This window comes from Xenopus tropicalis, chromosome 8, assembly GCF_000004195.4.
Source record: "Xenopus tropicalis strain Nigerian chromosome 8, UCB_Xtro_10.0, whole genome shotgun sequence".
In the NCBI taxonomy this organism is placed as follows: domain Eukaryota; kingdom Metazoa; phylum Chordata; class Amphibia; order Anura; family Pipidae; genus Xenopus; species Xenopus tropicalis.
The window spans coordinates 142,052,143-142,068,971 of NC_030684.2; the positions used below are offsets into that span (position 1 = coordinate 142,052,143).

General features: G+C 43.3%; 1 protein-coding gene across 4 annotated transcripts; it reads left to right on the top strand.

Moving 5' to 3' along the window:
• The first annotated feature begins 1,761 nt into the window (after positions 1–1,761).
• Positions 1,762–12,791, top strand: LOC101730833. Of its 4 annotated transcripts, XM_031890673.1 has the most exons (19): positions 1,762–1,941; positions 5,309–5,381; positions 5,606–5,632; positions 6,069–6,230; positions 6,353–6,443; positions 6,646–6,737; positions 6,920–7,004; positions 7,237–8,294; positions 8,406–8,445; positions 8,649–8,758; positions 8,863–8,978; positions 9,308–9,380; positions 9,461–9,923; positions 10,254–10,316; positions 10,743–10,819; positions 11,058–11,590; positions 11,748–11,828; positions 11,950–12,229; positions 12,367–12,704. In XM_031890673.1, exons 2-13 carry the CDS (start codon positions 5,319–5,321, stop codon positions 9,647–9,649), a joined length of 2,106 nt encoding a protein of 701 aa, XP_031746533.1. In that variant the 5' UTR covers positions 1,762–1,941; positions 5,309–5,318; the 3' UTR covers positions 9,650–9,923; positions 10,254–10,316; positions 10,743–10,819; positions 11,058–11,590; positions 11,748–11,828; positions 11,950–12,229; positions 12,367–12,704. The 4 variants fall into 4 exon arrangements, with proteins under 4 accessions (XP_031746533.1, XP_031746532.1, XP_031746535.1 ...); XM_031890672.1 differs by having other exon boundaries at positions 10,743–11,590; XM_031890675.1 differs by having other exon boundaries at positions 10,743–11,590; positions 11,950–12,791.
• The last annotated feature ends 4,038 nt before the right edge of the window (positions 12,792–16,829 follow it).

The window sequence follows — 16,829 nt, forward strand, 5'->3', positions numbered from 1 at the left end:
ATTAACTCATTGGGGGGCAGTGGGGTTTCCCTTCAGTTATTAACTCATTGGGGGGCAGTGGGATTTCCCTTCAGTTATTAACTCATTGGGGGGCAGTGGGGTTTCCCTTCAGTTATTAACTCATTGGGGGGCAGTGGGGTTTCCCTTCAGTTATTAACTCATTGGGGGGCAGTGGGGTTTCCCTTCAGTTATTAACTCATTGGGGGGCAGTGGGATTTCCCTTCAGTTATTAACTCATTGGGGGGCAGTGGGGTTTCTCCCTGCAAAGCTCTGCATTGGCTTTTGCTTGATACACAAGTTACTTACGTTTCTGGGGGTTAATTTCGTAAGTTTTGGCGTAGCTTTATGCATAACGGGGTCCGGCACAGCTGTACCCCCTCTCCCCCGGATGGCGGCCCTGCGTACTGTGACTTTGAATCTGTAAATTGTTGTAATTGGACGTCACTACTGATAGAGGGACTTTTTTCCATGTATAATTTATAGGAAGTTAAATCTCTATTGTCACCATCAGTGAGTGATGTTATTATATCTGTGCAAATACAACATCCAGGGCTGACATCATGGGGGACTGGGGGGACAGTTGTCCTGGGCCTGGTGAGTTTGGGTTGGTACCTGCCGGCCCCCCTGCTGTCAGTAAGCTGCTTGTTGCTTTTCTTTTCTTTCCCCCTTTCCATCATTTCACTTGTCTCCCTGGTGTTACAGAGACCCCCATGCTCATGGTCTGTATTTTCCCTGCAGGAACTCAGGATATTGTGTTTGGGGAAGTGGATCGATAATCTGATTGGCTCACACCAAAGAACAGCATGACAGGATTGGCTGGGAACCGGCAAAGCTCTTATATGACCATGTGATGGGTGTGGTTCTTCCATCCGGCGTAGGCGCCACGTGTCCGTGTATTTAAATCCCCACGTTTCTGCTTTGAATATGAATAAATATTATGGTTTCTCTATGAGATTTCCTGTGTATCAGTCCTTTTATTCCCCGGCACCGTGCCCCTATGCAGCACATTAGGGAGCAATAATAATCCATGGGAATAGTCTCCGTCAGGCAAATGCAGTGTTTTATGTATTGTCTGCTCTCTATTATTCCTGTCTATTTGTAAATAACGTTAGGTCTGCGGCGGCAAGGAAGCCTTTCAGCATGTTGCCGCTTTCAGGGACCTTAGCAACCAGCAAGCAGCTCTGCGGGGAGAATCACTAGTAAGAGGCAGGAAGACATGCATTTATTAGGATAATAAACATTTTGGCAAAATATTTTTGTTATGAAGATTTTCCTTTAATGACCCAAAAGGGGAGGTTACTGTGCAGCTTACAGTTTTAAAGGGGAAATCAAACTGCAGAAAGGTTATGTACAGAATGTAAGGTTTTTCTCAGCCCTTTTGGGATGTTGTACAGGTATGGGATCTGTTATCCAGAATGTATGGAGCCTGGAGTTTTCTGGATAAGGGGTCTTTATGATGTGGATCACTATACTTTGTCTACTAAAAAATCATTTGAAAATTAAATAAAACCAATGGGATATTTTTTGCCTCCAGTATCAATTTCACAGTGAGCTTTTCACTTTATTTCAACTCTGTTATTTCAATTTGTTTCAGTTATACAGTTATGGTCAGGGGAATCCCCCCTTCAGCTTGCAGCTGGGTCATGTGATGTTTATGCCGGGCGCAGCTGGGTCTTGTGATGTCACAATGCACACTGTGATGTCACAATGGCCCCACATGCAGGCAGTGAGTGACAAGCTTGGGGCTTATCAGTTGGTGTTTAGCTGCGGTAGAGTTAGCGTCTCTGCTGTCGCTGATACCAACGGCCTTTCCTAGCGCCAGTGAGTGTTATTGCTGGGTGCCAGGGAAGGCTCCCTATCTAGAGATTCCCTGCTGAGAACTTTCCATTCCAGCATCTCGCGGGGAGATTTAGAGATTTCCCAAACCTACAACTTTAATCTGTAAGTACTCACCTTTATATGTACGGGGGGAATGGCTGCCATGTTGTTAGTATTTAATGACTGAGTTTAATGTAAAACTGGGAATAGGAGGCCCCGCCCACTCAGAGTTTAATTTTACTGCTGTTAATATTGAGAGTCACATTCACTGTCACGCTTCTCAAAGAATTTGTGACTTTTGGTGACATTCAGTGACATTTCCTAAATTCACTGTAAATTCTGGGGAATTTTGATTTGTTTGGATCTTTTATAGAACTTTGGTTCTGCTTAACCCAATATTAGCTTAGTTATATGCTATATATGTATATAATATTTGCAATCAGTCTGCACTCCCTCTTTACTCACATATCACATAGTCTGTCTGGGTGCGCTTTCTGGGTGTTATAACATCGTGAACAAGGTCCTAGACCAGGACCGAAACGTTGATGTAACAATTATGTAATTTTCTACAATAAAGTCAAGTATTTGGAATTGGAGTGCGCATGATCTTTGGAGTAATTTATATATGTATATATATATATATATATATACCATACCTGTGTATATATATATATATATATATACATATATAGTGTGTGTGTATGTATATATATATGTATATATTATATAGTGTGTGTGTGTGTGTGTGTGTGTATTACACACAGGTATGGGACCCGTTATCCAGAATGCTCGGGACCAGATAAGGGATGTTTCCGTAATTTGGATCTCCATAACTTAAGTCTGCAAAAAAACATTTAAATACTTAATACACACAATAGGGCTGTTCTGCCCCCAATAAGGGGTAATTATATCTTAGTTGGGATCAAGTACAGGTACTGTTTTATTATTACAGAGAAAAGGGAATCATTTAACCATTAAATAAACCCAATAGGGCTGTTCTGCCCCCAATAAGGGGTAATTATATCTTAGTTGGGATCAAGTACAGGTACTGTTTTATTATTACAGAGAAAAGGGAATCATTTAACCATTAAATAAACCCAATAAGGCTGTTCTGCCCCCAATAAGGGGTAATTATATCTTAGTTGGGATCAAGTACAGGTACTGTTTTATTATTACAGAGAAAAGGGAATCATTTAACCATTAAATAAACCCAATAGGGCTGTTCTGCCCCAATAAGGGGTAATTATATCTTAGTTGGGATCAAGTACAGGTACTGTTTTATTATTACAGAGAAAAGGGAATCATTTAACCATTAAATAAACCCAATAGGGCTGTTCTGCCCCAATAAGGGGTAATTATATCTTAGTTGGGATCAAGTACAGGTACTGTTTTATTATTACAGAGAAAAGGGAATCATTTAACCATTAAATAAACCCAATAGGGCTGTTCTGCCCCAATAAGGGGTAATTATATCTTAGTTGGGATCAAGTACAGGTACTGTTTTATTATTACAGAGAAAAGGGAATCATTTAACCATTAAATAAACCCAATAGGGCTGTTCTGCCCCAATAAGGGGTAATTATATCTTAGTTGGGATCAAGTACAGGTACTGTTTTATTATTACAGAGAAAAGGGGATCATTTAACCATTAAATAAACCCAATAGGGCTGTTCTGCCCCAATAAGGGGTAATTACATCTTAGTTGGGATCAAGTACAGAATCTGTATTATAATTATAGAGAAAAAGGAAATTTTTAAAAATTAGAATTGTTTGCTTATAATGGAGTCTATGAGAGATGGCTTTCTGTAATTCACAACTTTCTGGATAATGGGTTTCTGGATAAGGGATGCCATACCTGCATGTGTGTGTGTGTGTGTATATATATATATACATTAATATATATATATATATATATATATATATATAGCAATACACAAAATGAAAAATATAGATGTACACCAGGTATTTTTTTTTTTTTTTTAACAATTCTTTTATTGAGCATTACACCAGGTATTTTTAGTAAGAAAAAAAGTAATGGTCTTGAGAAAGGTCCGAGATGGGGACCGAAACGTCGGCCTGTTTTCTTTTTAATGATGCTAATTAAAAGTTAAGTTTTTTTCTTACTAAAAATACCTGGTGTGCATCTATATTTTTCATTTTGTATGTATATATATATATATATATATATATACACAAAAAGTTAAGGACTATGGCTTCAGTTATACAGTTATGGTCAGGGGAATCCCCCCTTCAGCTTGCAGCTGGGTCATGTGATGTTTATGCCGGCGCAGCTGGGTCTTGTGATGTCACAATGCACACTCTGATGTCACAATGGCCCCACATGCAGGCAGTGAGTGACAAGCTTGGGGCTTATCAGTTGGTGTTTAGCTGCGGTAGAGTTAGCGTCTCTGCTGTCGCTGATACCAACGGCCTTTCCTAGCGCCAGTGAGTGTTATTGCTGGGTGCCAGGGAAGGCTCCCTATCTAGAGATTCCCTGCTGAGAACTTTCCATTCCAGCATCTCGCGGGGAGAGAGATTTCCTAAACCTTCAAAAATCCAACTTTAATCTGTAAGTACGGAATGGCTGCCATGTTGTTAGTATTTATTGACTGAGTTTAATAGAATTGCCAGAAACATTTATTTCCTTCAGTCTCCAGAATTGGTGACATTCAGTGACATTTCCTAAATTCACTGTAAATTCTGGGGCCTTTTGATTGGTTTGGACCTTTTATAGAACTTTTATTTTCCTCAACCCAATATTAGCTTAGTTATATACTATATATATATATATATATATATATTTGTTAAGGAATATGGTTTCAGTTATACAGTTATACAGCTACCCCTGATGTTAACATCACATGACCCTTCAGCTTGCAGGTGGGTCATGTGATGTTTACGTCAGGTGTAGCTTGGTCATGTGATGTTTTACCTTGTTGTTAGTATTTAATTGCTGAATATTTAATGTAAAAACTGGGAATAAGAGGCCCCACTCACTGATGGGCCATTCCATTTATTTTACAGCAACATAAACTGTTTTGCTCATTATATTCAGATTCTCCTGCAAGTGAATTGCTCTACAATATTTATTTATTTCACATATAAGCCCCCCATCTAGTACTCGCTTCCTCTGAATCCCAATGTCTATGTTAAGTTCCTTTATGGAGAGTATAAGTAAAAGGAGCCATTTGGTTTCCAAATACAATAAGAAATGTATGTTTGTATTTATATCTTTATTTATAAAGTGCAACGTATGTACCCAGCGCTGTACAACAGAATACATTAATACAAACAGGGGGTTATTAAGATAATAATAATAGATAAATACACAGTATAACAATAAATATAAATAAATAAATAGAAATAAATACAAGATACAGTTGCAATAAGTTAAGAGTCAAAGACACAAGAGGTTGGGGGTCCCTGCCCCATAGAGCTTACAATCTAGATGGGATAAGAAATAATCATCTATTTACTGTTTCTGGTGCAGAACAAGAACAATGTTTAAAAGAATCCGTGGATGTTTTAGAACTATCCGGAACCGATTTCGGCGTAAGAACAAGGTAAGGCCGCTGGCACTTTCTCTGTGGGACATGGATGAGACTTGGGCGGAATGAAGCTGCTCAGGGCTCGGCCTACTCCTGATTAAGGGGCAACGTGGGGCAATTATTGGCATTAAAGCAAATACTGTGTAGGGATGGAGCCAAACAACTGGGCTGAATGTTTCTCAGATAGACGCAGAGTAAGGGCCCATTTCCTACTCACGCCTCTTTATTTCTATTTACAGGTTCATCCTCTGATCTCCGATGATACTGTGAGTACTATTAAGGGTTTATTTGTATTTATAGTGATTATAAGTGATTATTGCTATGTATAGCTCCTATACAGTATGTGGCATATTCCCACTAGGGTAGTTAGTGAGGCCTTTATCCCCCCTGGGCAGAACTACAGGGGGAACAGATCCTGCAGTTAAAGGGGGGCCCAGGAGTGTAGGGGCCCAGTAAAGCCCTAATTCATGAGCAATTTCAATATATGTTGGTAGAATAGGTCAACTTACTAATGTTTTGGGGCTAAAAGTTGAATTTGCTGTGGGGCCCAGTAACATCTAGTTATGCCACTGTTATTGCCCCTTTCATTTCTACATCCCTGGGCCCCGACTGCTGCTAAACACTTTTGTAGTGCAATATATAGGGAAATATCACCAAACTGCTGCCTGGATAGGTTAATATGTACGTTATTTTCACATTCAGGAACCAATGAACTACAATGTGCCGACCCCCGAGCAGCTTTTCCAAGTTGCACAGAGGGAATACCCAGAAGCTCCTGTACATAGAGAAGAAGAAAATGAAAAGGAGATCGAGACAAGAGTTGAAATAGAAGAAATCGTACAGAAAGTGGAAATAGAAACTGAGGTGCTTCTTCCTCAGAATATATATTACCCATATATGTATATATAGTGTGTGTGTATTTTAATGCTATAGACACATCTTTGCAAACTTTCTTTTAAACCACTTTCTTTTCTGTTTCTTTCTAGGACTGTGAAAGCAGCTTTTCTGACCCTATTCAGATGACTCCTAGTCCTGGAGCAATACTGATTGTGGTACAAGAAGCCAAGATACGACTCGGTATAATATAATATCTATACAATCAGCCTTTAACTCCACCTTTACTCTTCTTAGTGAATTTCCTAATCCCCCCCATACTCAGTATAGAGACCCACTGACTGTATAACTTATCTATAGGCGCCTCTCTGCTTTATGGCTTTTAACAACAATGTTTCTCAGTGACCAGTGGCCAACCTAATGGATTATATTTTGTTTTTTACAGAATACACTGCAGAAATAGCCCCGGCTGCTTCCTTAGCTGAGGACTATGCAGATCTATGGAAGAGACCTGAGTGCCATCAGATAGAAGGCAACGTGAGTATATTTATAAAAGAGAAATCAGAGGGTAAAACCTGGGAGAGAATACAAGTAAAATTATTTGTTCTGCTCGTGTCACTTAGAAAGCAGATACCTAGGGAACTGGTACAGTTGGGAATCCCAGTCGGCCCTCCTGCCGCTCAGCCCTTCAACTGATCTTTATATATTTCTCTTTACAGGATCTTATGGATGACTCAGTTGAACCAGTTATGATTGATCCAAGCCCTGGGGCAATGCTGATAGTGGTCCAAGAAGCCAAGTCAGGTACAGTACACAATGAACCATTGCTTTGTGTTGTGCTGAGTTGCTGTATTGTGGGTAGTAACACTATGTAACTATACAGACATACATCTGGTGGAAATGGGCATTTGTTGGTATTTGTAGTACTCAATTTATAGAATATATATATAATTATATATTGGGCTAACAATACACTTCCAAAGAGCAAACATCGAGCTCTGTAATTTACTTTTTTATTTCTTATTGATTATTGCAGAGGAGCTTAAGCCGCTATTTTTCGGCGAAGGTTTCCTTACGACTTCCCTGGGCAGTGACAGTACTTCATTAGAGACCGAGTATCTGTCAGACTCAGATACAACTACAGGCTCTGTGAGTATATTAAAGATGGAGGAAGCTTCGGAAGAGAAGCCTTCAGATTTACTACCTGAGGATCCTTCCGAAGAATCACATACAGGCTCTGTGAATGTATTAAAGATGGAGGACGCTTCGGAAGTCAGTGAGAAGCCTTCAGATTTACTACCTGAAGATCCTTCCGAAGAATCACATACAGGCTCTGTGAACATATTAAAGATCGAGTATGCTTCGGAAGTCAGTGAAAATTCAGATTTACTACCTGAAGATCCTTCCGAAGAATCACATACAGGCTCTGTGAACATATTAAAGATTGAGTATGCTTCGGAAGTCAGTGAAAATTCAGATTTACTACCTGAAGATCCTTCCGAAGAATCACATACAGGCTCTGTGAACATATTAAAGATCGAGTATGCTTCGGAAGTCAGTGAGAAGCCTTCAGATTTACTACCTGAAGATCCTTCCGAAGAATCACATACAGGCTCTGTGAACATATTAAAGATCGAGTATGCTTCGGAAGTCAGTGAAAATTCAGATTTACTACCTGAAGATCCTTCCGAAGAATCACATACAGGCTCTGTGAACATATTAAAGATCGAGTATGCTTCGGAAGTCAGTGAAAATTCAGATTTACTACCTGAAGATCCTTCCGAAGAATCACATACAGGTTCTGTGAACATATTAAAGATCGAGTATGCTTCGGAAGTCAGTGAGAATCCTTCAGATTTACTACCTGAGGATCCTTCCGAAGAATCACATACAGGTTCTGTGAACATATTAAAGATCGAGTATGCTTCGGAAGTCAGTGAGAATCCTTCAGATTTACTACCTGAGGATCCTTCCGAAAAAACAGGCTCTGTGAATATATTAAAGATTGAGCACCCACCAGAAGGCAGCGGGAGTACTGTAGATTCCATAGCTGAGTTTCTACAAAAAGACTTGATTTTAAGTGGAAATAAATCAGTGAGTAGTTTTGCTTTTATACAGTACAATAACTTACAAAGCACCAATATCAAGATAAAGTATCTGAGAAACTCTGTTTTAACCAAAATCTTGTGATTTGTATCTTTACAGGCTGCCGGGAGTAGCTCACCTGAACAGGAGTCACCTCCAGGTACAGTATCTGAGCAATGGCTGCTTCTGTCCTTCTCTTACTGCTGGGTTCTATTGTTCTATGTGCAACCACTTTCTATGGGAGCCTTTCTGTATTTATGTTGCATCCCTCAGTGTTCCCATAATATATACATGCTCTATATGTGCAACCCGTATTCTATAAAACCTCATGTGTGTTACATTATTCTCTTTCATTTTTCCCAGAATGCCACGCACGAGCAATCATTCGGGGTCGTGGCTTTGTTCGTTCAGTCAGAAGGCGGAGAATCTCAGAGAAGGTACAAATTCAGCCCGACATTAGAAATCCTATTAATGTAAGTACCAGAATGCTGGAATATATGGAGTAAGGAGTCATGAGATTATACAAGTCCCATTATAGTCTTGAACCTTCAGAATTAAGTGTCATTTTTCTCTTTAGCTTCCCCAGGCTCCTCCAAACTCCTTTATTCTTGCTCGTCCCGCTCAAATGGAGGTGTTGGCAGAGAGAGCAGTGATTGGAGGAGCATGTGCCAATCAGAAGAGGCCTTCCTCATTGTAAGTAAAACAGTCACTTGTACCAGTACTTTAATATATAAGAATATAGACTGATGCGCTTTGCTGTGACTATGGCGGGACCTTAAATATAGATTATGCCAAGGGATTTATTCACATTATCCCAAGCTCTTCCCAATCCCAATGTGCTGCTCGTGTAACCTCTATTAATCCCACGGCTGCTTCCCCATCAGAAGGCCCATGCCGCCTTGTGCTATGGGGATTTCATAGAACTTTATGTACAGTGTTCTGGAACTAGACTCTGGGTATTTAGTATCAGCACCGTCAGTGGGAATTCTATTGGGCTAAACCTTACATTTATTTTCTTTCAGTCGTCAGAACAGCTTGATCTCCACTGATGACTTCGAGTTCTTTAGATGGCTCGGCAGTGGAAGTTTTGGGCAGGTAAGTTACTCACCCCTGGTTATAATTAGGCTGTTTATTCACATTTGCACAGAAATATAAGCCTCTCGCTCTCATTCCAGGTCTATCAGGCAGAACATAAGAAGACAGGGAAGATGGTCGCCATCAAACGCATGGACAAGGAACATTACTTTGAGAATAATATGACTGAAAGGTTTGTAGGATTTTCTATTCTTTTACCATCATGGGAACTAAACTGCACTGGTGCTGTTACTCATAGTAACCAATCAGATCTTTGCTTTCAGTATTAGATTTATCCAAATTGCCAGTTAATTGCTATGGGTTAATTAATTGCCCTGTGTGACCTATTTGGCTAATTCCTTTCATGTTGGTTGGCTTCTGTTTCAGGGTTTTCCGGGAGAAATACATATTAAGGTTGGCGAGGAACTCAAGAAACCCTTTCCTTGTGAGTTTATTCTGCGCCTTCCAGAGCGAGCACCACGTGTACATAGCGATGGAATTCGCTGCTGGAGGCAGTTTATGGACCCAGTTGAAGAGAGGTGCACTCCCCCATGAAAGCACAATGTAAGTATCACTGGATGGGCTCTGCTGTTTGACCCCCATTGTCAGTATGGCAGGAATATAACCCCGGCACCAAAGCAGTGCCATTAGTCTGAGACACACTATAATTAGGGGCTATAGGGTTCTCCTCTGCTAGAGAATCTCACCTGGTATTGGTCCTGCAATTTCAGAACATCCCCAGCTTCTCTGCTCTTAGGAAAAGCCGGTTCCCTGCTGGTACCAATATGTTACCCCCCTCAGTGTATGAAATCTTTAAGACGGAGAATAAGAGCCACGCTGTATTCTTCTAATAGATGTATGTGTAAAGCAAGTGATATGTGTTTATTTTCACAGGTTCTATTCTGCGTGCATCGTAATGGGGATCAAGTTCTTACATGAGAATCAAATTGTCCACCGGTAAGTACTATAGAGAGGTAACGGGGCTTGTAGCTTGGGTGTCAGGCACAGGGACTTCTATCAGGGCGACTGGGTGTATAATACTGCAATAAAAATCTGTGGGAAATGTCCCCTACTTTCTAATATGGGATCTATGAGCTGAGCTTATGTCGATATAAAGGTTTGGCATTGATAATAGCAGGGGTAATTATGTAGATAGCCTTACCCTAATGTATAGGGTATATACCACATGTAATGGGCTTCTGAACTGGGGCAGAGGGGGCTTTGGGTTCTATGAACGTGATGCTGATAGTGGGTTCAGGCTACACAGTCAGGGTGGGGTCGGGGGGATTCTCTGCTGGGAGACCCCATACTGTGCAGTGGGAACTGAGGGCTGGAACACTATAAAGCCCATTATTACCAATAACTTTATTTGTTTCCCTGCAGAGATTTAAAGCCTGAAAATGTAGTTATAGACGGCGCTGGATATGCCAAACTTGCAGATTTCGGAGTGTGCAGAACAGGTAGGATATTCTGGCATCATTATAAAACATATAAGGTTCTGGTCCATCAATGTGCCATATTGTCCCAGGCTAAGGTTCACACACAGTGATAAACATCATGTTAGTGCTCGTTAATGTTAATACAGAATTCTGAAACCTCCATTTTGTCCGTTGTTACATATATTGAGGGCCTTTATATATTATATGCACCTTTACTCCCAGTTGATTATAAATTAACACCGTTTTGCTTGCCCTTAAGGAATTGACCACAGATCGCAAATGACCTATCCGTGTGGAACTAAATTCTACTGTGCTCCTGAAATGTTGCACGGAAGATTATATAACAGAACCGTGGACTGGTGGGCTTTAGGTGTGACTATCTATGAGATGGCTGTTGGGATGGTAAGTACAGAGCACCCATTGGTAGATCCCATTAGGCCCTAGAATGCTGCTGGTTTCTGTAGAATATTATAGGGACTGGTAAATTACAGGGTTATAGTTTAGGGCTTAGATATGTGCCCCCCCCAGTGTCATGTCCCATAATCCCTTCCGTTAAAGTGTAAACTGCAATAATCCCCTGGTTATATTCCCCCTATATAATTACAGGATGAGCTCAGGAACTATTGCCCCGCTGTAGCACTGCTGCCCTTTCCCTGCTTCTAAAGAGATGTCTTTTTGTTTCTGCAGATGCCATTTAGTGGAAATGATGCGGAGTTGCGTCAACAAGTTCTTTATAAAGAACCATCATATCCATATCTCCTGAATAAGAACACCACTGCAATAATAAGAGAAGTAAGTAGTCACATGGTACCACTGACTGACCCACGGGGCGGCCATTTGTCCCTGTGAGATATATATATATATACATACATAATTCTTTTGTTGTCATGTGATTAAGTTGTTAAACTGCGCTGGGGGCTTGTGTGTAACTGTTATTTCCCTTGTGTAGCTCCTACAGAAAGACCCCCGATGCCGCCTGGGATCAGCTACAAATGATGGGGAAGAAGTGCAGAAATTCTGTTACTTTGAGGTAAGTTCATGTTTCAGACATCTTGCAGGGCAGATGCATTTAGGAACGGGGGCAGATTTCCCATCTGGAAGGCAGAGGGTTAATATTCATTTATAAAACTGCTTTTATTTGTATTTTGTAGCCAATGAACTGGAAGGCTCTGCAGGACAGGCAGTTGCAGGCACCATTTATACCTGAGCAAGGTGCCAAGCCGACTGAAGAAGAGCAAAGTGGTGGTGGGGCTGAGACGCCCCCGAATTGGACGTGGCAAGTTGACCATGCTGTGCACTGGGCATTCAGACAGTTTGAAGAGTTGCCGGAGAAATGATAAAATAATAACAGTCCCATATATTTCTATATACGGGGAGGAAATGCCGTGACTGACTCGCTACTGCTCAGACTGTATAGAAACAGATAAACTGGTGAGTCCGGATCTTTATCATTTTGCTTTACACCTCAAACACTCAGGAACCCTCACTAACTAGTCCCACAATAATGTATTATATATATATATATATCTCATGTATTTGGCATTGATATTTCTGTTCCACACTGACAGGTCCAATACCGTCAGCCTGTAGGACCGGCCTTCAGGGTCACAGTCTGAGCAACTCCTAGAACATCTTCGTCGTTACCGTCACCCCAACCCTGAAGGAAAAGATTTCCGAGCTCTTAGAACGACGCTGGAATCCGTAACGTGCTCCCCACTATACTGCTTACGTTTGAGCCGAATGTCTCTTTGCCAAGAGACAGCGGCTCTCTAACAGGGAGGGCGGGAGGCTGAGCAGTATAGAGAGGGAGCACTCTAATGAGAGCGCAAATTCAGAAACAGTCTCGCTACGATATATGTCATTTGTATAATTCTGTTTTTGTATGTATATGTATTTCTTATTTTATATATGTACTTATTATGTATATATTTGTATGTATCTATGTTCGATGTTAAATAAATATATTTTTATAATAAAACTTAAAAAACATCTACTTTACTGCACGCGAGTAATGTTTATTACTGTAACGGCGCCATTAAGTGAAGCGGGTTCCACACATTGAACAATATACAGTTTATTTGGGTTTGGGATACAGTTTCCCATTGGACCCTCCATCTCGGTGGATGAGGGGGGCACTAACCAGGGGCCCCGTGGCACAGGGGACATGAAAGTGCAATTGGTGGGCCAGGAAAGGGGCTGGCCTTGTGGGCGGGGTTATGTTGATCATTGGTCCAGTTTTTGTAGAGTGGGTGTGTTCAGTGCAGTTCAGAGGCGTGGCCTTGCATGCAAGGGGTATTATTTCATTGGGGCACCATCCTACTTGTCTGAAGGGACCACCGCCCAGGGGTCCCGGTGAACCTTAGGATAACTAACCCATTATGCTTTGTGTATCATATAAATGTATATATGTACAATATAAATATATGTATCAACAGGGCCGCCATCAGGGGGGCACAGGGGGTACAGTTGTACCGGGCCCGGACGATGATCACTTTAAAGGGGGCCCGGCCGTGATACAGTTTTTTAGCTCGGGCCCCCTTTGAAGAACTCCGGGCCCTGCCATTGCTTCATTGGTGGCCAGCGGGAAATTTGATAGGTTGCGCCCCGTGCATCCGTACGCACGGCGCGCAACCTTATCAAATGTTCAGATGCAGCGTGGAGCCGTCAACAGGACGCAGACGGAGGAAGTCGCTGAGGCTGCAAGAAGTTGGTGGAGGGGTGGGGAAGCTGAGGGGAGCCGGAGGAATTCGCTGTGAGGCGGGGGGAGCTGAGGGGAGCCTGAGAAACTCGCGGGGGAGCTGAGGGGAGCCAGAGAAAGTCGTGGGGGAGCTGGAGGAAGCCACTGGGGGTGGAGCTGGAGGCTACTTGGAGGGGAGCTGCAGGAGGACGCTGGGGGTAGCTGGGGCACATAGGAAGAGGGGGGGAGCCGGAGGATACTTGGGGGGGAGCTGAAGTATGCTGGGAAGGAGTCTGGGTGGGAGCTGGAGGATGCTGGGAAGGAGTCTGGGTGGGAGCTGGAGGATGCTGGGAAGGACTCTGGAGGGGAGCTGGAGGATTCTGGTGGGAGCTGGGGGGGAGCCGGAGGATACTTGGGGGGGAAGGTGGGATCTGGAGGATGCTGGCAAAGACTGCGGGGGGGGAGAGCTGGAGGATTCTGGTGGGAGCCTTAGGATGCTTGGGTGGGTGGGAGCTGAAGGATGCTGGGATGGACTCTGGGGGGAGCTGGAGGACGCTGTGGAGGGGGGGGAACTGGAGGATGCTGGGGGGCCCTGGCTACCAATTTTTTAGGGGGGCCCTGGCTACCAATGTTATAGGGGGCCCTACCAATGTCTGTGTATCCTATGTACTGATGGGAGGGGCCATTGGGGGGCAGGGCGTGGGAGGAGGGGGGCCCAGAAAGTTTTGGTGTGAGGGGCCCCGTGATTTCTGATGGCGGCCCTGTGTATCAATTATTTTGGGGATTGGAGCCTCACAGTGCCCAGCATAGCTCCTCCCCCCACTGCCCACTCCCTGGGATGCCCCTCGTGCTTTCCTCTCCACAAATCAGATTTCTCCTGCCCCTATAGGGACAGTTACACAGGCAGCACAAACATAGTATAGAAACCCCCCAGGGCTGACACTAGGGGGGGCAGCAGGGCACGTGCCTAGGGGTCAGTGCCAGGAAATCTATTGATGGTCACTATTGCTGTTTTGTTGTCCCAATCCAACTAATTACTACTAATAACCTTTATAAATTGTGCCCTGCTCGCCCTGAGAACTGCTCCCATGGTGCCCAACGTGCCCTGCTGATAATCTGGGGTGCCAAGGGCACAGTCACATGACCCCATGCAGGTGGTTAAAGGGCCAAGCGCCCAGAGAGCAGAGGGGCTTGCTATGATGGAGGGATGGAGTGGGGGCAGCGCTGGGCCTAACGGTTACGCCAGTCAGTACAGCCGCCCCAGTCTGAGGGTCTCATCCTCACATCAGCCCCTTGTATCTCTGCTACTGCCACTAACTCTGCTAGCCCCGCTATAAAAGGGGCCGCTCTGGGGGGGAGAAGGGCTACAATTGTGCCGGGCCCCATGAAATCACTTCTGTAAGGGGCCCCTATCCCAGTGTAAAAGTTACACATATTGCGTAAGTTACAGATAAAGTTACACAATTTGCGTAACTTCCACCAAAACTGCTTATAAAACTGCGTAACTTCCCTAGAAACGTAAGTAACTTGTGTATCAAGCAAAAGCCAATGCAGAGAAGCTTTGCAGGGAGAAACCCCACTGCCCCCCAATGAGTTAATAACTGAAGGGAAACCCCACTGCCCCCCAATGAGTTAATAACTGAAGGGAAACCCCACTGCCCCCCAATGAGTTAATAACTGAAGGGAAATCCCACTGCCCCCCAATGAGTTAATAACTGAAGGGAAATCCCACTACCCCCCAATGAGTTAATAACTGAAGGGAAATCCCACTGGCCCCCAATGAGTTAATAACTGAAGGGAAACCCCACTGCCCCCCAATGAGTTAATAACTGAAGGGAAACCCCACTGCCCCCCAATGAGATAATAACTCAAGGGAAACCCCACTGCCCCCCAATGAGTTAATAACTGAAGGGAAACCCACTGCCCCCAATGAGTTAATAACTGAAGGGAAACCCCACTGCCCCCCAATGAGTTAATAACTGAAGGGAAACCCCACTGCCCCCCAATGAGTTAATAACTGAAGGGAAACCCCACTGCCCCCCAATGAGTTAATAACTGAAGGGAAACCCCACTGCCCCCCAATGAGTTAATAACTGAAGGGAAACCCCACTGCCCCCCAATGAGTTAATAACTGAAGGGAAACCCCACTGCCCCCCCAATGAGTTAATAACTGAAGGGAAACCCCACTGCCCCCCAATGAGTTAATAACTGAAGGGAAACCCCACTGCCCCCCAATGAGTTAATAACTCAAGGGAAACCCCACTGCCCCCCAATGAGTTAATAACTCAAGGGAAACCCCACTGCCCCCCAATGAGTTAATAACTGAAGGGAAACCCCACTGCCCCCCAATGAGTTAATAACTGAAGGGAAACCCCACTGCCCCCCAATGAGTTAATAACTCAAGGGAAACCCCACTGCCCCCCAATGAGTTAATAACTGAAGGGAAACCCCACTGCCCCCCAATGAGTTAATAACTCAAGGGAAACCCCACTGCCCCCCAATGAGTTCTTCCCTGTACTTTCTCTATTTCATTACTGCCCCCCCTTATATATTTATATATAGTGACCCCCCTTAACTGCCCCCCCCCCAGTGTAACCAATCCCAACTGGGCCAGCCTTTCCCCATAACTGAGCCCATTCCCTTTATCAGCTTAGTCGCTCTTCCCTGTACTTTCTCTATTTCATTACTGCCCCCCCTTATATATTTATATATAGTGACCCCCCCTTAACTGCCCCCCCCCCCCCCAGTGTAACCAATCCCAACTGGGCCAGCCTTTCCCCATAACTGAGCCCATTCCCTTTATCAGCTTAGTCGCTCTTCCCTGTACTTTCTCTATTTCATTACTGCCCCCCCCTTATATATTTATATATAGTGACCCCCCCTTAACTGCCCCCCCCCAGTGTAACCAATCCCAACTGGGCCAGCCTTTCCCCATAACTGAGCCCATTCCCTTTATCAGCTTAGTCGCTCTTCCCTGTACTTTCTCTATTTCATTACTGCCCCCCCTTATATATTTATATATAGTGACCCCCCCCCTTAACTGCCCCTTTTTGAATAGCACCTTATCACTTTTATATCACATTTGGCACATATTAATGAATAGTCAATTCAAGAATTTGCAGTAAGTGAATACACTTAGAGATTAAAATTTAATAATCATGTGGTGAGTGAAGTGATTTGATCAAGCATATATATATATAGGATAAGTATACAAGAAAAGGGTTGTCTATTTAAAGCATTGAATCTTTGGCTGAATGATAGAGAATGATAGATGCATTGTATCCTCTTTGATAATAGCCCACCCCTATAATAACCTGATTACCCCAAAGCTATGAGCCCCTGTAATGAGCTTTG